Source organism: Elgaria multicarinata, chromosome 7 (assembly GCF_023053635.1).
Source record: "Elgaria multicarinata webbii isolate HBS135686 ecotype San Diego chromosome 7, rElgMul1.1.pri, whole genome shotgun sequence".
NCBI classification, from domain to species: Eukaryota; Metazoa; Chordata; class Lepidosauria; order Squamata; family Anguidae; genus Elgaria; species Elgaria multicarinata.
This window is the reverse complement of record NC_086177.1, coordinates 95,932,920-95,957,136: the sequence shown is the minus strand read 5'-3', so window position 1 is coordinate 95,957,136 and position 24,217 is coordinate 95,932,920. Positions and strand designations below refer to the sequence as shown.

The window sequence follows — 24,217 nt, the reverse complement described above, 5'->3', positions numbered from 1 at the left end:
TTAGTATCCTGTTTGCCCACACATTCCTGTGCTACTCATCTGTGGTCCAAGAACTTAGAAATTGCTTAAAAATTCCATGCCTGGTTGGAGAGAATTATACTTCCTCCCACTCCCGCCCCCCACAGCAAGTGGCTAGGAAAAATCCTGGGTCAAGTGTTTGGGTCAATCTCTTCATTTTTATGCTTGCCTATTGGTGCAGGCCTATCTAAAATGCTGAGGTAAAATGCTGGGTGTTTTTTTGTGGGGAGGGGGTGATTACAGTCGTGTGACTCTGCATACCTGAGACCCAAATTAATAACATTTCCTCATAATCTTATTGCCATCATCCCAAGCGAAGCCAAACTGTTGAGAAATAAAACACTTGGCAGGCTACCACATGGCTTACATCTCCCGCTGCCCCTGGTATGATGGAGACTGTAACAAGGAGGCTGGTCTGAGTTTGGACTGGGTCTTCTGCTTCCTGTAGCCAGGTAATGCTTGCTTTTCTGCACTGTAGAATGGAGGGTTCCCTCCCTCCCCCCCGCTTCCCCAGCACCCATCTTTAGTAGGCACACTTAAGTTAGACTAGCATTGGATACAACCCACTGGCTGTAGGTCCACCCACACGGCACGGCAGTTGTTTTGGGCAGCATAGCAAAAACATGCAGCCCCACCAAAGGGGGAAAAAAAGAACAGCATGAAATGATACCGACCTACCTTACAGCTTCGTTGTAAGAATTACTGAGGTAATCTATATGAAGCAAATCAGAAAGCAATTCAACATATTTAGGGTGCAATCGTATGCATCTTTAGACCGAAAAAAGATCCTACAAGTCCATAGCTGTCTGGGGAATGCTGGGACATGTAGGACTTTGTTTTTGTCTGAATTTGGGTAGGATTGTGCCTTAAATTATTTTTGTATGGTGCAGACTGGGGGAGAGGGGAAAGGCACCATGGCCTAATCTACACCAAACAGGATATTGCACTATGAAAGTGGTATATAAAAGGCAGGAGCCACACTACTGCTTTATAGCAGTATTGAAGTGCACTGACAACTGTTGGGGCCCATATACCACTTTCATACCATACCATAAACCACTTTCATACTGCTATATCCTGCTTGGTGTGGCTCCTGCCTTTTATATACCACTTTCGTAGTGCAATATCTTGCTTGGTGTAGATTAGGCCCATGTTAGTGTTTCTGAGTGTTGTTGATGCCTGCCTGTCCATGGGCAGTACATGAAACATCCTAATTATGACTTCTCTTCTGCATAAATTATGAAAATATAGTTCTCCTGGTTTTCAGGGCTCAGGGGGGTTGTATATCTGGAATGAGTGGGCAGCCTATGAGGAAATGCTTATTATATAACTAATTAATAGTTTTATAAATCAAGCTTAAGCCTAAGGGTCCAACAATTACTTTGTGTTATCATAGCTCTGTGGTAGGATACATAGGAGTGTTTATTGGAGAAATACCACAATAAATACAAACACACACACACACACTATAGTGTGTGTGGCTCAAAAGAATATATATAGCGCACACTTCTGTAGCTGACACAGACTTTTTAATATGGATTTTTAAAAGACTTTTTCTTCTGTTAATGGTTGGCATATGTATCTCACTGAAATCTAAACATTTGACTTTCAATTTGTTACCACTTTGAAAGGCTTAAACGGCGGTTTAAAATGAAAACCCATTATGGAGTTTCCTAATTGGTATGCTTGATATGATTGCGTTAAATGCTGGTTACTGTGGGTCTACTGTGTGGTCAGTTTGGCTAAACAAGTAACTTAATGCAGTATATCCCAGACTTCCCTGACCTGCTGCATCGTCAGACAAGTGTTTTAGCGCACACTCGTTACTGGCCATTCACGGATTTTCACGGGTCCTCGCGCCTCCCACTCCTGCTTGATTTTCCGTCACAAAGACCCCAGAAAATACATTTTTAGGGGCTGTAACGAAACTTGCCGCCATTTCCTGCTGTGTGGAGAAGCAGTGTGATAAAAACGCCCACTGAATGGGCCACGTGGTCGTTGCTTGCTTCCTCTTTCTCTCTCTCCCCCCCCCTGGGGCCAAATCTTTCTTTGATGTTAAATTGCTGAGGTTGGAGCAGTGGGCCTGCTCAAGTTGAAGTCAAAAAACGAGAGTTTACCTCAAAAGCCGTCAGGAGTAAATAGAGCAGTCCAGTGCTTGTCTCTCAACTCTGTGGCTTAAGAAGAGCCCTGCTGGATCAGACCACGGGTCCATCTAGTCCAGCACTCTGTTCACAAGTGGCCAATCAGCTGTTGACCAGGAACCCATAAGCAGGACACAGCGCAACAGCACCCTCCTACCCCTCCTTCCCTAGCAACTGGTATACATGGGCTTACTGCTTCTGCTCCTGAAGGTAGCACATAACTATCAGGATGAGTAGCCATTGATAGCCTTCTCCTCCAGGAATGAATCTAACCCCTTTTAAAGCCATCCAAATTGGTGGCCATCATTACAGCTTGTGGTAGTGAACTCCATAGTTTAACTATGGCTCCAAAGGGCTCCCAGTTTGAGTCCCTGCAGATCCCAACGACCACACCAAATTGCCTTCACAAGTAATAGGGCACATGATTTAGGAATGGCCGAACATTTTATGTAAGCTTATTCCATGAAGTGTTTGATTTCTCTCTCTCTCTCTCTCTCTCTTCCCCCACCTCCAGTTCAGTATCAGATGGAAATGATGCGAAGCCTTCGCCATGTCAACATCGATCATCTCCACGTTGGCTGGTACCAGTCCACCTACTATGGCTCTTTTGTTACCCGCGCTCTCCTGGACTCCCAGTTCAGTTACCAGCATGCGATTGAGGAATCTGTCGTCCTCATTTACGGTTAGTGGGCTGCTTCCTGTATTCTACCTCCCCCCTCTTCCCACACACGCACCCCGATATTATTCCGGCTATTTTTGTCTTTCGATCTTGCTTGCCTGTAAGAGCAGCCCTAGCAGGCCTTTTCCAAGTAAATACCAACCCTGTGTCTGCAGCAGCTTCAGCAGCAGCGAAGTCTAGACAGGGTTTCCTTCTTTCTGTTTATTTTTCTTGCTATCAGAGCCCTGATGTGTACGTTTTGGAATGCTGGAGTAGCTGCTTCATTTTTATTCCTCCGTCTCCCCTCCCTCGTGGAAGGGGCTGGTGGAACTAGACCAGATGTCTTAACAAACCCTGCTTGCTAGAGCGTCTGGCTCTGTACGTGACTGACCAATCATAATGCTGCTTGCCAAGTATTTTTCTCCCCCCCCTTTTTTTTATGCATCTGACAGAAGCGCACAAAACCTGGACTGTTTCGTAGCACAAAGATTTTTTTCTTTTCTGCCGTTTTTTTTTTTAATGGCGTTTCCTCAAGCTCTCCAGACCAGATGTTCTGTGCTGTATCAGAACCGTAGGCAATTTAACAGCTTTATAGCTTTCCCCTCCCCGAACACTCACGGTTTTGCCATATCTGGCAGGCTCGCGTATAGTTTCCAGCTGAGAAGTAAATGTAACGTCCTGAGTATCTGTCAGAAAAAATACTAATGAATACGATCAATCTTATGAGCTGCCCCAAAATTGTTTCAGTATGTTAACAATTGGATTACAGTAAAGAACAAGTTGTTAAAGTATACTTATACTGGCTGGAAACATTGCATCATCAGATCTTGATGAATTTTCCACTTGTTTCAGTCTATTTTGGTTTTCATTTTATCACTGATTGCTAAAGGTTTTACTATGTTCAGTTTCAGACAACACAAATGTTAACTTTTTTTAAAAAAAAAAAGTTTACTATTTGGCAAGCCTACTTCGGCTGTTATCTTGCTACAGACATTAAGCTCCCTTGTCCTAGAGATTAAATAGTTTCTTATTCATATATTTTTCCACTCCTAATGATAGCATGTCAACTTGAAAACTATGTACACATTAAAAACACACACAACCAAAACACACACACATACACACACACACAAACAAACCTGATGAAATTGGAAACGTGAATAAATATTTTCCTAACAGTATCCCAGGAGTTTGGCAGCCCAGGTGCAGGTCTGAGGCCAGGACCCCAGTGAGATCTATCCTTTCGTCATTGTGTAGTGCTTGCAGAGGAGTGAAGTGGAATCTGGCATACTGCTTCAAACTGGAGGTGGGGGCCTTCATGATTGGATATTCTTCCAATACAGTTCCCCCTTTCCACATAGAAAACTAAGTGTTGAGTTAGGGTTTATAGCCGAGCTTTCTACCTTACATGCTAGTCTTCTATATGCAGGAATTAATTTGTGTGTGTGTGTGTGTATAAAGAACAGCAAATGGGGGCCTTCATGACTGAATATTCTTCCAATACAGTTCCCTCCCCTTCCATATAGAAAACTAGATGTCGGGTTAAGGGTTATAGCCCAGCTTTCTACCTGACATGCTAGACTTCTACATACAGGGACTACTGGGGCGGAGAGTAAGAAACAGCATTCAGTTATGTGAGCCCCAACCTCTAATGACATGGTACAGTCCAGACACAGCTTTACCACCTAAGGAATAATTAGATCATATAACTAATTATCCTGGTCTGAGTATGACGAAGGAGTCCTTTATGTGGAGGGCAAGTTATTATTATTATTATTATTATTATTTATTTATATAGCACCATCAATGTACATGGTGCTGTACAGATAACACAGTAAATAGCAAGACCCTGCCGCATAGGCTTACAATCTAATAAGTTGTAGTAAACAATAAAGAGGGAGGAGAATGCAAACAGGCACAGGGAAGTGTAAACAGGCACAGGGTAGGGCAAAACCAACAGTGTAAAGTCAGAACAAACTCAATATTTGAAGGCTATAGGGAAAAGAAAAGTTTTGAGCTGAGTCTTAAAAGCAGTGATTGAGTTTGTAGTTCTCAAGTGTTCTGGAAGAGCGTTCCAGGCGTAAGGGGCAGCAGAAGAAAAGGACGAAGCCGAGTAAGGGAAGTGGAGGTCCTTGGGCAGGCGAGAAGCATGGCATCGGAGGAGCGGAGAGCCCGAGCGGGGCGATAGTGTGAGATGAGAGAGGAGAGATAGGCAGGAGCTAGGCAGTGAAGAGCTTTGAAGGTCAGTAGGAGAAGTTTATATTGGATTCTGAAGTGAATTGGAAGCCAATGAAGAGATTTCAGAAGTGGAGTGACATGGTCAGAGCGGCGGGCCAAGAAGATGATCTTAGCGGCAGAGTGGTGGACAGAGACCAGCGGACTGATGTGAGACGAAGGAAGGCCAGAGAGAAGAAGGTTGCAGTAGTCCAACCGAGAGATAACCAGTGCGTGAATGAGAGTCTTGGCAGAAGAGACAGACAAAAATGGTCGAATCCTGGCAATATTATACAGGAAGAAACGACAGGATTTAGCTACTGCCTCGATGTGAGGAGTAAAGGAGAGCGAGGAGTCAAATATAAAGCCAAGACTACGAGCTTCCTTGACCGGAGTAAGCGTGACATCGTTGACAGTAAGGGAGAATGAGAGGTGAGGAGAAGGTTTAGGAGGAAAAACTAGCAGTTCAGTCTTTGCCATGTTAAGTTTCAAACGACGATGAAGCAGCCAGGCTGAGATATCTGAAAGACATGCCGAGATACGATCGTGAACATCTGGAGAAAGTTCCGGAGATGAAAGATATAATTGTGTATCATCGGCATACAGGTGATATTGGAGGCCGTGAGATTGAATGAGCTTGCCCAAGGGCAGCATGTATAGAGAGAACAACAACGGGCCAAGCACCGAGCCTTGCGGAACCCCAACTGAAAGGGGAAAAGAGGAGGACGAGCTGCCGTTAGCCGACACGCTGAAAGAGCGACCCTCTAGATAGGAGGCGAACCAGTTATAGACAGAGCCACAGAGTCCAAGGTCGTGGAGGGAATCTAAGAGAAGATCGTGATCAACCGTGTCAAAAGCTGCGGTTAGATCAAGGAGAATAAGAACAGAATAATGGCAGAGAACTGTGGAAATGATAAAGATGGGTCAGTATGGTGATTGCAGCATGAGGGTAAAAGCCACAGTGAAACCTGTACTATGTTAAAAGTGAAAGAGCTAGAAGCTGTGCCGGCAGCTGAAGGCCTTTCCCTCTAGCCACTGGAAATTGTATGCTGATCTCACCAAGGAATATAGAAAGCTGCCTTATTATACTTAGAGCTGCCAAATCAGAACTATTGCCTATGTGATGCAATGTTGTCTACTCTTGTTTTGCAACATCTCTCCATGGTCTCACTCACTTTTCTTTCCCTTGACCTGCTACCTGATCCTTTTAACTAGAAATGTCAGGAATCAAAGCATGTCCTCTACTGCTAAGCTGTGGTCCCACCATCCATTGTTAGATTTGCTAGGCCTGTCTTTGAAAACTTACAAAGGTTGGAAATTTGGTTTTAGAGACAGCTGAGACTTTCAGGGTGCTGAGTTCTGCACCCAGTATCACGTTGCGCAGTCGTATCTCTGACATTTACATCATGCAATGCTATCAGTGAGTGTAGAAGAACATATTACACCGATTCTGGTTTATTTACATTGAGAAGTCAAAAGAAGAAGGCGGAACTTTAAAATAATACCCAAGAAGGGAATTTTGTAAAATTGTACAATGCCCAGTGTATTTCTCTGTGACTTCATCAGGTATATTTTGTGTTTTCCTCTTGTTCTTTTCAGATCCCATAAAAACTGCCCAGGGATATCTTTCCCTGAAAGCATACAGACTGACACCAAAATTGATGGAGGTTTGCAAAGAGAAAGATTTCTCTCCAGAAGCGTAAGTGTGAGGGGATGTTTTGAAATGTGGGTGGCAGAAAGAGGGAGCAAAGAGGTTAAATTATTTGCAGTGAAGCTCCAGTTTAACGATACATATGCTTCCCCAGTAGCTGAAAATATTTGAAGCCTGCACAGGTGATAAAAGGGTAAAAGAAGCATGTTGAGACTTTTGGATCTATTTTGGATGATTTCCAGTTTTCTCATACTTTCTGGAAGGTAAAAGAAGCGACATTTACTTCACGACAGAAAGATGTGATGTACTTTGTCACTCCAGACAAGAGGGCAGATGTTAAAGGCAAATGAAATTAAACACAAGGGGAGTGAAAATGGAAGAGTCAAGAGTGTACAGCTGATTCCTGAGTTAAAACATCTTTGTAGCAGAGGTGTGTCTCTTGTGAGTGTCCTGGAGTGAATATAAGTACATCAGGCATCATTCCAATGCATGAGATAGGTACGTAGGTGCTTGAAGACCATTATCCCAGAAAATAGTCCTGAGTGTTCTTGTCAAGAAAAGGGAGGGGGGAAGGCAAGAGTGTGTGGTAGCTCTCAATTACGTAAAAAGATCCTGGACAGAAGAGAGCCTATCATCATCATCATCATCATCATCATTATCATCATCATCATTATCACATTTATATCCTGCCTTTTTTCCTCCAAAGAACCCAAGGCAGCGGACATAATCCTTCTCTGCTCCATTTTATCCTCACAACAACCTTGTGAGGTAGGTTGGGCTGAGAGTCTGTGACTGGCCCAAAGTCACCCAGTAAGCTTCCATGGCCAAGTGGGGACTAGAACCTGGATCTCCCGGCTCCCAGTCCAACACTTTAGCCACAAGGGCCATATTCTAGAGAATCACACTCCTGTCTGCACGTATGCCCCAGCAGAACTTCCCTTCTTCCCCCAGACCCTAAACTAGTTGCTTCCTGTGCTGTATGGCAAGTTGTTTGGGGAACTTGACAGATTCAGAGGCCATATGCAATACAGCATGGAAGACTAATGTTGTTCCATGTATCCTGGGTGCTCAAAAGCATTGGGTGTGTTTAAAAGCTTACAGTAAAATTGCTAGCAGTTAAACAACAGGGAGGTAGCTGGGAAGCTGCCTTCAGCTGAGTCAGACCTTTATTCCATCTAGCCCAGTATTGTCAACACTGGCTGGCAGCAGCGGCTCTCCAGGGTTTCAGAGAGGATTCTTTCCTCACCCTACCTGGAGATGCTGAGGATTAAACCTGGGACCTTCTACACGCAAAGCACATGCTCTTCCACTGAGCTATGGCCCCTCCCTAACTACAGCTCTTCCCTTAGGATATTGTGTCGCTGGGTAAAATAGTTGGACTAAAACAAGGGTGTCTGATGGGCTGCATTTGGTCTGCACATCAGCTTCGGAATGCAAGGGGTCGGGTGCCACTTCCTTCCATTGGTTGTCCCAAAGCACCACTGCGGAGACCTGCAGGACAATCTTTTGTTCCCAGTGGGAGGGGCAACTTCCATGTTTATCAGTGGGGTGGACTTGAGGGGAGAAGTGCTCTGTCTCATGAGCCCCTTTCCCAGAGAAAGCCCAGGCCACAAGTTGCCCATTCTGGAGGACCTTCTAGGTCCATTCCGAAGCATCTTGTCTTCCATTATTACCACCTGTTCTAGGATGCACAGGGCGAGTGAGATAACTAAACAGATACTTTCATTTTTAAAGAAAAATCTTGAAAAGTAATTTCCCTATATAATATTTTTGTAAGTATGCTTTCCAAAACATTTCCCCTTAGATAAAAATAAATAAATACTGGGCATGCTCTTCCTGTTTGATGTAATTTAATATGTGGTTCAGCTTTCTTGTTTAAAAGTGACACCCCCCCCCTTAATCATGGCCAGCTTGTTTTTAGTTGTTGAAACTTTCAAAGGGATCCTTTTTCCCCCAAAAAAGGAAATCCAATTACTATGCTTGCCTCTTACTGTCTAAATAGTTTTTTTTCCATCTCCAAATACAAACTGATGATTTTTGCAGTTTCTCAAAAGATGGAACCAACACTTCATTCTCCAATTTGTGAAACAAATATTTACACAGCACCCTGCCCACCTCCAAACCCAACAGACTGTCCCTTTCTTTCCTAGTCTGAGAGTTATCCGGGATTTTTAAAACACACACGCACACACACACACACACAGACACTGAAAGCTGAAAGATAATAAAAGCAAAATGGCAAACGTGAAGAAAAATAATCACTTGGAGAATGCTCTTTTATTCTGAAATTTTAGGAAGAAACTTGCTCCTCTGCCCACTTTCCAGAAAACATTTCTTTTTGGATATTAGCCACATCTTGAGGTGAAGCATTAGAGAAGGGACTGAGATGAAAGGACTAAGAAATGGCTTGTGCACCCAGGTTCTATTTGATGGCCGCAATCCAGATCCCAATTAACTGTGCTTAAAGTCCAGGGAACTCTGTAAGACTTAAACGTACAGGAGTGCAGCTCGTATTGCTACTTGTGGTTTCTCTGCCACAAGTTGGGCATCCACATTCTATGCTGCGGCTCAACAATTTGAGGTTCCCAGCCCATTGAAGAGTGCCATATGGTCTCCAATTGCCAGTTTAAGGATGTAGAGAGAATGGCATTTGTATCATCAAGCCATATAATAGATGGGCCATTCAGACAAGTGGAAGTCAAATCTGGTCTTAGCCAGTTGATCATGAAATAGTCAGTTCTTGCAATGAGGGGATGTAAACAGCATGGTCCCACAAGGATCTGTGTTGGGACTAGTACTTTTTAAGTTGTTCATAAATGATCTGGAATTTGGAGTGAGCAGTGAGATGGCCAAGTTTGCGGATGATAGCAAAATATTTAGGGTGGATAAAACAAAAAGGGATTGCAAAGAGCTCCAAAAAGGATCTCTCCAAACTGGGAGAATGGGCATCAACATGGCAAATACAATTCAGTGAAAGCAAGTGGGATTTGACCTGGTAGTGACTAATCAAAAAAGAGATCTTAGGGGTTGTGGTGGATAGCTTGGTGAAAGTGTCAACCCATGCATGGCTGCTGCAAAAAAGGAAAATTCCATGTTGGGGTTAATTAGAAAAAGAACTGAAATTAAAACTGTTAGCATCATATTGCCCTTATATAGCGTGGGACTACACTTGGGATACTCTGTATAGTTTTCTGCACCATTATTGTAGAGTTGGGAATGGTGCAGAAAAGGGGAATCAAAATGATCAAGGCCTGCAGGAAAGGTTGCGAAGTATCGGACTGTTTAGCTTAAAAAAAAGTCGAAGATGGGGAGATGTGATAGAGGTGTACGCAATTATGCATGGTGTGAAGAAAATAGATTTTTCTCCCTCTCATAATATTAGAAGCTGGGGTTGTTCCATGAAGCTGAATGAGATTCAGGACAGACAAAGGAAGTACTTCTTCACACAGCACATAAACGGAGGATTTCACTGCTACAAGATGCCATGATAGCCACCAATTTGGATGGTCTTAAAAGGAGATTAGGCAAAGTCATGGAGGATATCAATAGCTACTAGTCCTGCTACCTGCAGCATCAGAGGCCACATACCCATGTACACCAGTTGCTGGGGAACATGAGCAGGAGGGTTCTATTGTACTCATGTCCTACTTGTAGGTTTCCTATAGGCAGCTTGTTGGCTACTGTGTGAACAGAACGTTGGACTAGTTAGACCTTCAGTCTGATTCTGCATGGCTCTTCTTATGTTCTTATATTCATAATCTCGATTTTAAGGAACTGATCAGGGTGCCACATGCACAGCCAGGCCTGCTGTGGTCCCACATGAACAAAGACTATGACCAGCTCAGTACTATTGTGTATTTGCATACTGTTGGAAATACTCAGTGGTGGGCATTCTTTTTGAATGCCAGTACCGATTTCCTCCTTTAACAGCCTCTTGTTAAGCTTACAAGGAGCCCAAGGGTGAAAACCACTGCTCTACAATAGTTATGTCTGTGGCCTAGTCTACACCCAAGCAGGATATTGTACTAAGAAAACGGCCTATAAAAAGCAGGAGCTACACCAAGCAGAATATAGAAATATGAAAGCGGTATATGGGCTCCAACAGTTGTCAGTGCACCTTGATACTGCTATAAAGCAGTAGTGTGGCTCCTGCCTTTTATATACCACTTTCACGCCACTTCCATAGTGTAATACGCTGCTTGGTGTAGATTAGGCCAGTGTGTCTGTTTTCCCCTCAAGAACTTCGCAAGCTCTTGGAGTAAAAGGGTTTCCGATGTGCTTTCCCAAGTTTGCTGTATAAGTTTGACTGAATTGGAAGAACGAAGCAGCCTAGGCTCTCCAGAATCACCTGGCGAGTATTTTTTGCTAGATCCAAATGAAGCTATCAAAGGCGTAAGTGTGCCAGTTGGTTACAAGTGCCTCTCTTTTCAGGTTGAAAAAAGCAGGCATTGCCTTTGAAAGCATGTTTGAAGAAGTACCTATCATCATCAAGAATGCCTACCTCATCAACGTTCTTCTTTGGGAGCTAGAAAAGAAGTCGGTGGTAGCAGACAGGCATGAGCTGCTCAGCCTTGCAAGCAAGTAAGTGGTTATTTGAATTAAAAATGCAACGTGTGCCTCCCATCCCTTCTTGCCCTTCATATTTGGCTTTAATTGGAAAGTGCCCTATAAACCTGAGGAATAATGCACCTATTCACATGACGGAAAGGAGTGTTTGTTGAGAGGGGAGAGGTTAGGGAAAGCTGGGGAAGAAAGATATTGACAATTAACTGGCAAAATGTTACTTAGGGCTCAGTCCTATGGGTTGCGCCCTGGATGATCGTAAGCCCCTGAACTCGGAGGCTTACAAGCATCCTATCTAAGAGGAACAGCTGAGGCGATCTTCGCCTTCTTGTCCACCTGCCTTTCATTTTTTGCTAGATGGGGTTTTTTGCCCATCTGGCAACAGTGCACTGAGCTTGGAGGGGGAGGGAAGGAGGCTGAGAGGCTCAGGATAGCTTGTATCCTGGCCTCTCCCATCTCCTTTATTTATTTATTTATTTATTTATTTATTTATTTATTTATTTATTACATTTCTATACCGCCCAATAGCCGGAGCTCTCTGGGCGGTTCACAAAACCTTCTCTCCCTGCCTACCAAAATGCTCCCTTCTCTCCCTCTCTGAGGTCACATTCCCAACCTCGGAGGCCAGCTGGCGCAGTTCTTTCCACACTGGCTGCGAGGGAAAAGAGGGTTGTATCTCCAGTTCCCCCCTCCGGAGTCAGCACACTGTATCCGACTTTGGATCGAAAGTCGTTGTCTCTGCATCACACTTATATGGACTCTGTGCTTGTGCAGAGCCTCATTTGGGAAATCCAAGACATCCTATGGCCCCTCAGACGCTGTCTAGGGGCCATAGGATTGCTCCCTTAATAGCCTGTTAGGTGTAGCATTTAGGATTTCCTGGTGTACAATAGCAGCAGCCTGGGTTTACAAACATAACCATTTGCCCCAAACCCTCTGAGCCCCAACCTTTCTGTCTCCATTTTATATCTCCCCTGTATTTCTCTCCTCACCACATTTTTTTTTTATTACATTAATTTTTTTACGTGTCTTTCCCTAATTTGCTTCATCTAACCTTGGCATTTTGGGGGATTGTTTCTGGGTTTTCCAAGTCCCACTCACTGAGTGAGCAGAATAATAATAATAATAATAATAATAATAATAATAATAATAATAATATATTACCCGCCTCTCTCTTTGGATCGAGGCGGGAAACAACATTAGTGAAGGAATCAACACATCTTAAAAATTCTTGATTTTCCATTGATATGGGGTAGGCCTGCCGGAAAAGGCTAGTTTTCAAAGCTGCCTTAAAATTAAGTTAATTTTAAGTTAATTTTAAGAGAGTTAATATTACGAATCTCCTCCGGCAGGCCGTTCCATAATCCAGGGGCAACAGAAGAAAAGGTCCTCTGGGAAACTGATGTCAGCTGGAGAATAAGGGGGGGGGATCTTATCTGTGCTTTCCAGCTCAAACAGCTTCTAATTCAGGAGAACCTGTTAATGAGTTTGACTCATTCCCCTCCCCTTTTTTTTTTGTCTTTTTATTATCTTTGCTTTGTGGGGGTGCGGGGGATAGAAATAGCATTCGGGAAAGTTTTACAGCAAGAGGCCTTCGCAAAACTGGGTAACGTTTGCAAAGCTTAGCTTTGACGCAAACACCCAATAATACATTTCTTGTCAGTCTATTTTTATTGCTAGGAGGGAATTCGTCTGAGCATTGGGTACCTTGTGGGGGACTGTGGAAAAACTGCTTCCATAGTTAATACATGCTTATCACTTTGTCTTAGTTGACATCTGTTAATGCAGCCTTCTCACATTTTGTTACGTGCTGTCATGGCCAAGAAGACATCAGAGTGCTGCAGCTTTTTAACAATACCACCCCAACACAAAATCCTGCCCTGACAAACTGACCCAAGAGAAAATCATAAGAAATTATGTTCTGCTGCCAAACCTTTTTCTCACCCATTGGTGCTTGTGAGAGCCGTACGTCTTGCAAGGACATTAGCACCCTTCATTTCTCTCTATGCATAGTAGTTGCTTAGATGCATTTATAATGACTCTGAGAATAATAATGATGACAACAATGATAATAATACATTTGTTGTTGTTATTCATTGACTGTCTCTGCATTGGATGCTGTACAGTAAATTCCAAATCCTGCCCACTATTTTACCCCCCCCCCCTTTTTAAAGGCAATTAGGGTGGGGAAGAAACCAAAGAGGAAAGGGAGGCTTAATGTGGAATACTGCTACGAGTCCTAAGTCCTGGGGATTTCTAAAAAGAGTTTTTACTGTTTGTTTGAGGTGTTCTCTTGGGGCGTACAACTGTTACTAGAAAATCAGTTGTTGGCTTAAGCAATGTCACAAATTCTCAGGTGGTTGAACAGGAAATTGTTTTTAAAGAGAAATATAACGGGTGGAAGGAGACAATGAGGAGCACACTTGGTTACTCATTCATTGTGTACCTGGCTGAGTTTTGGGGGGGACATGAAGACCTTTTTCAGCTCCCAGTGCTAAATGCAGGATATAAGATATAAGCCACCCCACAGTTAAGCACTTTTAGGTCATGTTGATTTCAGCTGGAGAGAGTTAAGCACGTGCGTGGTTCTTCTATCACAGAAAAATGTAAACATGCTTATGTTCATCAGGATCAAGAATTTAACGTTTAAAATACACCCCCCCCCCCAAAAAAAAATATCCATGCTAATTCTTACAGATCCCTGATATATTTTCTGGTTTTTGCTTCTACTCAAAGCCTTGTGGCAGCTTATGGTTTTTTTAAAAAAATTAGTGGTTAACAATTTGTTATCTTAACTGCCACATGAACATGAAGTAGTAGCTTGGATTTAGTTTTTCAATCCCATTTAATTTAGTTTAATTTTAGTTTTGCATCCCACTTTGTGACTGGAGTCCCCCTGCTGGATCGCAGTGTTCATAAAAAAAAAAAACAATTTCATTAATGTTCCCTTATGGTTAAAAAATGAGAACCATAAAAGAAAAAGACCCATGTGGAAAGATTACAGGAAGTGGGGGATGGGACATTAGAAAGGAACAGATTGGAAACCACACATTTAAAATATTGGAAACAACAGCAGCAACAAGCTATGCTGCTTCCAATTGGGACGGTTGGTCTTATATGGTTGCTGTGATACAGGAGGGATGAGTTCAGCCAGGAACAGAAATGTGATGATATCTTTGCTTGCTTCCCCTCCCTTTTCGTGAAACCATCAAATAAACAGCTACACACACATTCAGGGGTGAGAGGTTGAAACACCAATGAACAATTAACCATTGTAGCAGAATGCAGAGCAGCCTCTATGATTGGACTGCAACTCCCATCATCCTTGACAATTGGCCATACTGGCAAAGGCGGATGGGAGTTTTAGACAAAAGCATCTGGAATTTGCTGTTGCAAGAGGTTGTAGTAGCCGAGCAAATTTTAAAAGGGGTTTGGGACAAATTTACAGTGGACAGGTCTATCCCTGGTTGTTAGCTAAAAGGATCTTCTGGGTTCAGAGGTTCCCCTCTGAATCCTATTACCTAGGAGGTCAGCAATGGGGGAAACCTGCAGCATTCCTGCTCTGCTTGTAGGCTTCTCGAAAGGGTCTGTTAGAAGCAGGTTTCTGAAAGGGACAGACCCCTAATCTGTCCTAGCAGGGCTCATCTTTATTAAGTATGGAGGATTTTTAAAAGGTTGTTTGCACCCCTTTGGGTTCAGTCATGATCCCAAATGTGTAAAAAAAAACCAGTAGTAGGCAAGAAACTCCTGCACTCCTCATGAAAGGACTAGCCTAACATGGAAATTAAGCTGGCCTCTCCTGGCCCTTACCTGGGAGCCTGATTCCAGAGCTGCATTGGGCTATGTGAAATAGGGTCTTTGAGCAGAGTGCAATTTGTTAACTGGCAGAGGAGAGGCTCAATTCTTTTAGTTTTGGGGTTGGCCTTTGTGCCTGATCCTGAGCTCAGGGGTATTTCAAGTGATAGTTTGAAAAGAGTGGTGCATTGAGCAAAATGCACAAATGTTATCAAGCTCAGTCAATCTTACGCAGCTCGTTCTTGTTTATTTAGAGTAGCTTTTCCCAACTTGGCGCCGTCGAGATACGTTGAACTGCATCTGCCATGCTGGCTGGGAATTATGGGAGATGCAGTCCAACACACCTGGACGGGGCCAAGTTGGGGAAGGCTGATCTGAAGCAAGAGCTAAATAAACAGCAGGTCCTAGAGCAGTTGTCTTACGCGGTATTTAAGGAGGTTTAAACTTGCTTTGAGTGCACTGAGGAGGATTAGCTCATGGCTGTAGAAAGAAAACGTCGTCCGGTCGACCCAGTGGCTAATCTTCATCAGCCCCTCTCTTTGTGCATTTCAGTAATCACCTTGGAAAGAGCCTACAGCTGCTGATGGATAGAGTGGACGAGATGAGCCAGGATATTGTAAAACACAACACCTATCTACGCAACACCAGCAAGCAGCAGCAACAGAAGCATCAGGTTGGTTTTCAGGGCAGACCGTATCACATCAGCTTGAGGCCAAAGCATCATAGTTATATGGCTTCCGTAATGGGATGCAAATGGATGGATCTTTATATTGCATTTCCTAAATATACAAGCCGGTTCAGAAAGCTAATCTCTCTCTATGCTATAGACACTCATTACATGCGAAACTGGGGCTTCGCTGCTGACTTACAGCTCCTTACAGTTTCTTTGCTTTCCAATATAAATCTGCTGGGGCAAATTTATGAGAAGATTTTAGAGAAGCAAAAACTGATTTGAAAGGGGGGTGGGGAAACAACCAGGGCTGTAACCCATCAGCTCTTGCTTAACTTATAATTGCTCTAGATGTGGCTCATTGCACCACAGTCGGTCTGTTCATTATTTAGATATAGAACAGCTTTGTGCACAATCAAGCAATTTTGGTAAGTAATGCACCGACTCAGTGCAAACTGTATGGACCCATTGGCCTGATAACTATTTCTATTTCTCTCTCCCTTTATCAGCCTCCCCGAATTCTTTTCTACTTTCAAAGTGTCTTGAGATACAGAATGTTACACTCTTTACTTGCTAACGTTTTCTAAATCTGGATGTATTGAGAAAACACCACCCTACCCAAACACTGGCCCGGAGGCCGGCCCACGGAGCGCCTTCCGTGAGGTATCAGAGCCCAACGCTTAAGAAAACCTGTGATGATGGATTTTACAATGTTTGCCACTTTAAGTAATTAAGAAGAACTAAAAACAGCACAGGCATTTCTTTCCTTTTATGAAAACTGAGTTCAGCCGTTTAGACCTGTATAGCCCTTGCTCTCTGAAATAACTCGTAATAATAGATGGCTGTTCCCTTATAGATGAGATTATTGATAATAGACATTTTGCAAACTGCTTCATATTTCTAGCTGCCAGCCATAAAGCTTAAGGTGTATTGAAAATGAGTCTTCAAAGTAGGGGTGTGCACGGACCCCCCGCTCCGCCCCGCGGGCCGATCCAAAAATTTCGGATCGGCCCGCTCTGCGCCGCTCTGCCCATACTCCGCTCCTCTTTGCCGCGGAGCTCTGGCTCCGAATCGGAGCTCTGCAGTGGAGGGGAGTGGTGCCAGGTAAGGCCGGGAGAGGAGGGCGGGGGGGGGGTTACCAGGCCCTGCCGCCGTCGCCGCCCATGCGGCGATGGCGGCAGAGCCCAGTAAGGGACCAAGGGGGAGGGGGGCCTTACCTGCCTCCATCCGCGGTCCGTCAATTGAGCCTGCGGCCCAGACTTCCTGGCTGAACCATGGGCCCAGGCTTCTTCAATTGAGCCTGCGGCCCAGACTTCCTGGCTGAACCATGGGCTCAATTGAAGAAGCCGACGGACCGCGGACGGAGGCAGGTAAGGGAGAGGAGGGGGGGTTTACCGGGCCTTGCCGCTGTCGCCGCATGGGCGACAGCGACAGCGGCAGGGCCCGGTAAACCCCACTTACCTTTCCGGCGGAGCTCCGGATCGAGGTGAAGGATCCGCCTTCACCTCGATCCTCTTCGCCACGCTCCGCCGGCCCCCCAATCCTCTTCGCCTCTGCTTTAAGGGGAGGCGAAGCACCCCGCTCCGCTTCTAATTCGCCGGTCCGATTAGAAGTGGAACACATCCCTACTTCAAAGGTACCACTAGATTCATGATAGTTATAACTAAAAAGTAGCACAATTGATCAGTCCACCCCAGACCCTGCCTCTTCTCCTTTCTCCTCCCTCCAATTTTATCAAGTCGCTACGACCATTGAGAGGAGAGGATCTTTGGAAACCATACAGACCTTCTTTCTGGCTCTCTTCCCCCTCCTCCATGTCCCTCCCTCCCTCCCCCTCCTCCTCTAATCTTAATCCTAGTGTTCATGCTTTTGGCCTCATGCCAGGAGATACAACTCTCACCCCAACAGCTGGATGAGCTCAAATACTGTGGGGAAGTTAACCTCTTCCACAAATGGGCTGGATAGGCCTGGATTTTCATCCGGATGTCTGTTGAACCTTCTGGGATTGATATTGAATGTGGGAAGCCCTGGATCTGTCTTTGAACTTACCAGAACGGGATGGGAGTTAGTGGTTCTGGAAGCAACTGGGTCATGATAGGCCTCTTCGTAACATACCCTCTGAGGCTTGTTATGCTTCAGAAGCTTCTGGAACCGTGCCAAATTCTGTAACGCTCCCAGACCAGCAACGTATCTTAATTTATACAAATTTAAGGCCTTTTTTTTTCTTGGGTGTTAATGTCTTTTAAAATCTCTAGTCATCCTGTGTTCTTGCAGTAACTTGAAGATCCATGAAGTGCCTTGCTAATTTTAGTGGGGTAGATAGATCACTGGGTGGGGAAGGATTAAAACTTCCCTATTCCATAGTGGGCCTGGAGGGGAATCAACCCACCACTTTTTGAAGCCCAAGAACAATGTATACAGCACAGCGGGGGGCGTGTTGTACCAGAAAGCACTGAATGTTTCGAAGGCTAGGTCAATTAGATGATAGGATCTCGATGACATAAAGGCAACTCCTCCACATATTTCATATGAATTCTGAGGATCCCCTTCGGATCAGATAGCCCATTGTTGTGTTTCTGTTCCTTTCCAGTACCAGCAGAGACGTCAGCAAGAAAACTTGCAGCGTCAAAGTAGAGGAGAGCCACCCCTACCCGAAGAGGACATGAACAAATTGTTCAAGCCACTGCAGCCTCCTGCCAGGATGGAATCGCTGTTGATTGCAGGTAATGGTTCAGACAGAGGAGGACAAACTCTACAATGTTCCCTTTTTGTGGCTCTGTTTATTTTCAGTGTGATTTGTAGGCAAGAAATAAATGATGCCTTTTTAAGAACTTGTATATGCACTGCTGCTGTGCTGCTGCTCTTTTGCATTTTATTGTCACAAACCTCAAGGAAATACTACAAAATCCTACTAACACTGGGAAGCTTTTCTTGCTTTTAGGATCAGCTGTTGCATTAGATCCAAATGAGAACCATAACGATCAAGTATGTGTTGTCTATCTATGCTATTTCATTAATATCCCAAATGGGGGCAGCATGCATAGAGTTTCCAGGCATTCTCCCTTGCAGGCACCAACTCAGCCAGCTTCCCCCAACCTGGTGCCTCCCAGATGTTTTTGACTACAACTCCCAGCATTCCTGAACATTGGCCATACTGGCTGGGGCTGATGGGAATTGAAATCCAAAACATCCGGAAGGCATGAAGTTGGGGAAAACTGAACTAAATCCAGGGTTGGTTAGTTTCAGGAAGGTGGCTGCATAAAGCCAGAACGACGTCACTGAATTTTAATCTGAAATTGGAGATCCCAGGTGCCTGCAAGATTTTCAGATCTGGTTCTACCCATGAGTTCTTTGTGGAGGGAAAGGCTTTGTGTTAATAGCAATTCTGTGGGTTGCCCTCTGTTACCTGGCTCCTATGCACCAGTGTGGTGTAGTGGTTAGGGTGTTGGACTGGGACTAGGGAGACCCAGGTTCAAATCCCCACCCAGCCATAAACCTTACTGGGCAACTTTGGGCCAGTCACTGACTCATCCTAACCTACCTTGCAGGGTTGTTATGAGGATAAAAAAGAGAGGGGAGGAGGGTTATGTCACCGCCTTGAGCTCCTTGGAGGAAAAGATTAGAGATGAATGTAACTAAGTAGTTAGCTGAGCTGTTAGTGTTCAGGATTAAAAGCAGCTTTATATTTCTTTCCTTGGTCCAAGTTACCTGAAGTGGCAAATTTGGCACACATTTTCCTTTCTTGATATTGTGCCCATACAAATCAAGGCACAATGCAGAGAGATAGAAGTTGCACTATCAAATGGCGACATGGTGGACAGACAGTGCTAGAGGAATCTTTTTCGTGCCTCAGAATGACCTGTCCCCATTAATTGCATAAGCAGCTTGAAAATTGCCAATGGAGCACCCCAGTGTTTTCAAATGCCTCCCCTACCCCAAGGCAGTTCAAGAACAGAGCCTAAAGATCATGTATTGATAATAAAAGTTGAAATGTGATTTGACATGCATTGAAAATGCTGCTACTCAAGTGATCTGTACAAACAGGACACAGTGTAAAAAAATTATAGCATAATGGTATAGTTTTTATCCTTTTTGGCTTTGCTGTGAATGGGTATGGTTCAAATTCTGGTAATGAATTCTCCCAGCAGCCCAATGATTGTTTAAAGGGGGAAAACACACACCCTAGTGAAGCGTTCTCACTTTTTCAATTACGGTTCAGTTTATGTCTGTGTTCTGGTGGGTTATGGTTCAGCCATCTTGCTAGAGTTAGAGGAAGGAACAGCCGATTTACGCTCCAACGGCCTTCAGCCAAAATGTTTTTCCTCTTTAGCAGAGTCAGGAAAAAGAGCTGAAAGCGTTCACTATTTTAATTCATGCAGAATTGTTGGGGATCAAAGCTGAGACTTGGCTGGGTTTGTCTCTGAGGCATTTCAAAACTTTTTAAAGTAGAGCATTAAATTGAAAGTGTATTGGTCTGCTAAGCAGTTTTAATTTTGATAATCTGGCTTTGTCTTTTTGCGCTTCCTGACTAGGAAGGGAAATGAATTGCAGTAGCAGTGTGTGTACAAAAAAAAAAAAAAAAAAGGGTTGATGAGACTTTTTTTATTATTTGTACAGCACTTCAAGACAAAGCCTTCACAGCCTGCTGGCTTGAGAAATTGCTAATAATGTGAAGTAGCTAACAAAAAACAAACAAAAAAATGACCCACAAAATGTCAACCGGATGAGGCAAGCAGTATTGCCAGTCCCAAAGAAGAAGAAAAGTAGTGTGAATATTTATCTTCATAACTTTCCAGAATTTCTTCTAACATATTGCAACTGGCTTACTTTGTCCCAAGAAAATCAATGGTGTAATCTTGAGTTTTGTTTCTTGGTCCTGCTAAAACTTAACAGAAATGAGTGGAATGTCACCAGCTGGTTTTTAGGTGGGCAGCAAGTTTTGTATAGAGAAACCTCTGCTCTATTCTCCAAAGCAAATCATTCTGAATTTTAATTTTTCTCTCCTCTTCCCCCACCATCGTTTTGTTTGCTTGCAGGTCAAATTAACACGTACAGCCAGAACGTCAAGGAGTTCACTGCGCAGAACCTGGGCAAACTCTTCATGGCTCAGGCACTTCAAGAACCCAACAACTAGGGAGGAAGATGAAGTCCTTGCAGTCTCTTGCCCAAAGAGGAGATGCTCAGAATCTCAGCTCATTTTTGCTTACGACATCGTTTTCCATTGCTCATTGCAGAATGAACTGTGAAATGGACTCATGTGTTTTAGGTAGAATTATCCTAAAGGAAAAAATAAAAGTAAAAGACCAATTTAAAACTTTATCGCATGTGCTTATTGACTGTTAAAGACTGCTATCTCCACGTGTTTTATATGCCACAGACTCTTAATTTGCACACTAATGTTTGATCTAAGAGACAACATATACTTGTTGTTTCAATAGGGAAAATCCTTCCTCCTTGCAACTTCAGAAGTGATCTTACTGAAGAAATGCTCTCTTTAGGGAGACTGACTCAGTCAAGACTGCTTCTGAATCAAATCCCCCACTTCGTATTCTGAAAACGTGTAAGAAGGCAGACAAGAAAATGGCTGAGCATGCACATCTTTTTCAGATCCAAGTCTAAGGGCCAAACCAGATCTGTTGTCAGGAGAGATCTGTGAATTGGATCTTCCATGTTTTTGTTTTTGTTTTAAATGGTACTACACAGTGCAGGCTGGTGGCTCCAATTCTGTTGAGGCTGTGATTCCATTCTGGGTTTCAGTCAGAACCAGCCACAACTCTAATGGAGCTATCCAAGGTTCTGATCCCATTGTGGGGGGGAATAGGGTTCAGCACTTTGGATACTTCCTTTAGAGTTGTGGCTGGTTCTGACTGGAATTCAGAATGGATTCCAAGCCACTAGCCTCTACTGGTGGTACATCCATGAATGAGGCTCCAATTCGAATCTGGGCCCCAGTGCTGGGTGAAGGGGAGGGAGTTGTTCCTTTTCAATGGAGCTGATGTTTTCCTTCATGGAAGAAAATGCAGCGTTTCTCCCAAGCACCAAGTAGCAGTTTCAGGCAAAGAGCCTTTTTGCATCAGGAAACTGGTGCTGGATGGGAAAGTTCCCTCTCACTTCCAGAAAAGCACCAAAGTTTCAAGCTAAAATTTGCCCCTGCCTCCCCCACCCCAGTAATAATATTTTTTTTAATACCCACATCTCCCTCTAGATTGAGAGGGGAACAACACTGAATACAAAGATAGAAAATACATAAAACTGATTAAAAGCATAAAACCAACACATTATTAAAATCCTAAAATCTTTTAAGACATTTTAAAATTCGACTGGGTAGGCTTGCTGGAAGAGATCTGTCTTTATAGCTTTTTAAAATATTCAGATTTTTTTTAAAAAATTACCGTTTTAAAGACCATGGAATATCTGATCCTGATTTCCCCTAAAATGTGGGACCCAAACTCATAACAGACTCTTCTAGTAAAATACAGAGGCCAACACCTTGAGCTGTTTTCTGGCTGTTGCCATGGTCATTTCTTTTAAAAAATGTGAATAGGCCGAATATCATAAGTGGCGTTTAACACTTGAGAATCCCTATGTAAGCAAACACCTTCCTTTCCACTGGTTAAAGCAACAAATAAACAAATCTGAATAATCTACAATCAGGGCTATTTCTCCCTGAAAAGGATGGCAAAATGAAGGAAACAAATATTAGTTATCAGGGGTGGGAGAAAATTATTCAGTAGGTTTATTAACAGGTTATTTTGGATAGGGGCTGATGTATTTTACATTGGGAAAGTAAGGTGTAATTTCAGCCGAAAATGTTAAAGGGGGATTAGTTCAAATTATCCTAGAAAGTACTACTGTACAAAGTGGAGGGAGTAGGGGAGCATTTTGAGAGAAAGTCATGAGATTGTAAAATCCGGTAGTCAGAATGGAAACTCCTCACCCCTTCTCCCCAGCCTTAACTTTAGGGATTGCTCACATTATGTAAATGTATATGCAAATCGTTTGCAAACCTCAGGCACTTGGCAAAGTGTCAAAGCAGGCCACGGTATTTCAAAGTTCAGAGGGCTCTGGCGTGAGTTGTTTCTACAGGCCGCTTATCTAAACTCTGGAATCTCGTGAAATATCCTATTACGGTGTGCAATACACCACTTTTGAAGGCCGCATTCTACAGAAATGACGTCCAGAAAGCTTGAGCTAAGTTGTTATTTATTTGGCAAGGAATTAAAGCTTTTATGGTAGAAAACCAAGGGGGGAGTAGCCAAGAGGAGTTAAGAATGAGAGCTTTTAGCAAGACAGAGCAATGAGTGTTATCTTTTGGGTTTCTGAAAAACGTATACAGCAGCCGTCCCCAACTTGGTGTTCTCCAGATGTGTTGAACTGTAACTCCCATCATTCCCAGTTAGCTTGGCCATTGGTTGCAGTCCAACACATCTGGAAAGCACTAGCTTGGGGAAGCTGCTATAGATTGACATTGATGTGACTACCTGTGTCTTAAGATCTGTATCAGAGTTGTTCTTGATGGTTTTAGCTGTGTATTGCATTTGCTCTTGAGACTGGCCTTTAGGAAATCATAAAAAACATGGTATGCTTTGGGAAATTTGATATGAAATTGGCATGCACCCCCATCAGTTACAACTTTACCCATGAATCTTGCAACCACACCGATGCAAAGTCATAAAGGGATTAGAGATAAACAAGCACAGTTTTCTACAGCAGAAATGGATTGATTCAAGGCTGGTTGCCTGCACAGGTTAACTGCTGATAATGGAAGAAAACATTGGAAACAAATGGTTTCCAAATTGTGTATTTGTACGATCTGAAGGTGGGACTGTCACTATGGCTGGGTTCACACAATATGCTAACCCACCATGGGTTATTGTGTTGTCTAACTGCAGTGCATTTTCCATAGGGTGGCTTATTGGCCACTGTGTGAACAGAAGGCTGGACTAGATTGACCCTGGTTTGATCCAGCATGGCTCTTACTTTCTTAAGGTTCCCAGTCTCTCCTAGTGGGAGACTTCATTCAGGGTTCAAACCCTGTGTCATATGTGCTAAATCTATTTGGTGGGGTACAGTTTCATTACAAGCACCCACCCACCTGCTGGGTCTATGGACCACCCATGGGAGATTTCAAAGGCCCCATGATGTTTCTTTCACTTTCCTGCTAAGGCGGCTGTGTGTTGTCAGCATGCTACGCTATGACTGGTAGATGGCAGCAGAGTTTCCATAGGTGTGGTGGGAACGACATTCATTTGTCAGTGGTGGTATTATTTAGCTGACAACTTTGCTGCTGGGAGTTCATAGGATCTGGAACATATGCAATATGAGTCATCTCCGGCATAGCAGGACCACTGGATTGCCCAGCCCTTGTGTCTGCAGTTGTCTGTGGGTGTTAGGCCAAGCCAGCTTGTCTAGAGTCTTCCAAAGGCCCAAAGTACTAGCTCAGTTTTCAGTATAAGGGATGTTAACATTCATTCTTGTCAGTTTTATTGATGCACTGAAGGTGAAAT

The 24,217-nt window shown here is 43.6% G+C and overlaps 1 protein-coding gene across 1 annotated transcript in view; it reads left to right on the top strand.

Annotated features, from left to right (window-relative positions):
* The window catches only part of EIF3H (eukaryotic translation initiation factor 3 subunit H), a 78,843-nt gene extending 57,819 nt beyond the window's left edge, over window positions 1–21,024 (top strand). Inside the window, exons 3-8 of the mRNA XM_063131078.1 lie at window positions 2,674–2,841; window positions 6,631–6,730; window positions 11,114–11,263; window positions 15,593–15,713; window positions 18,301–18,433; window positions 20,747–21,024. Of these exons, the coding sequence (XP_062987148.1) occupies window positions 2,674–2,841; window positions 6,631–6,730; window positions 11,114–11,263; window positions 15,593–15,713; window positions 18,301–18,433; window positions 20,747–20,844 (770 nt within the window). The 3' untranslated portion in view covers window positions 20,845–21,024. The remainder of the gene's footprint in view (window positions 1–2,673; window positions 2,842–6,630; window positions 6,731–11,113; window positions 11,264–15,592; window positions 15,714–18,300; window positions 18,434–20,746) is intronic.
* Window positions 21,025–24,217: the final 3,193 nt, after the last annotated feature.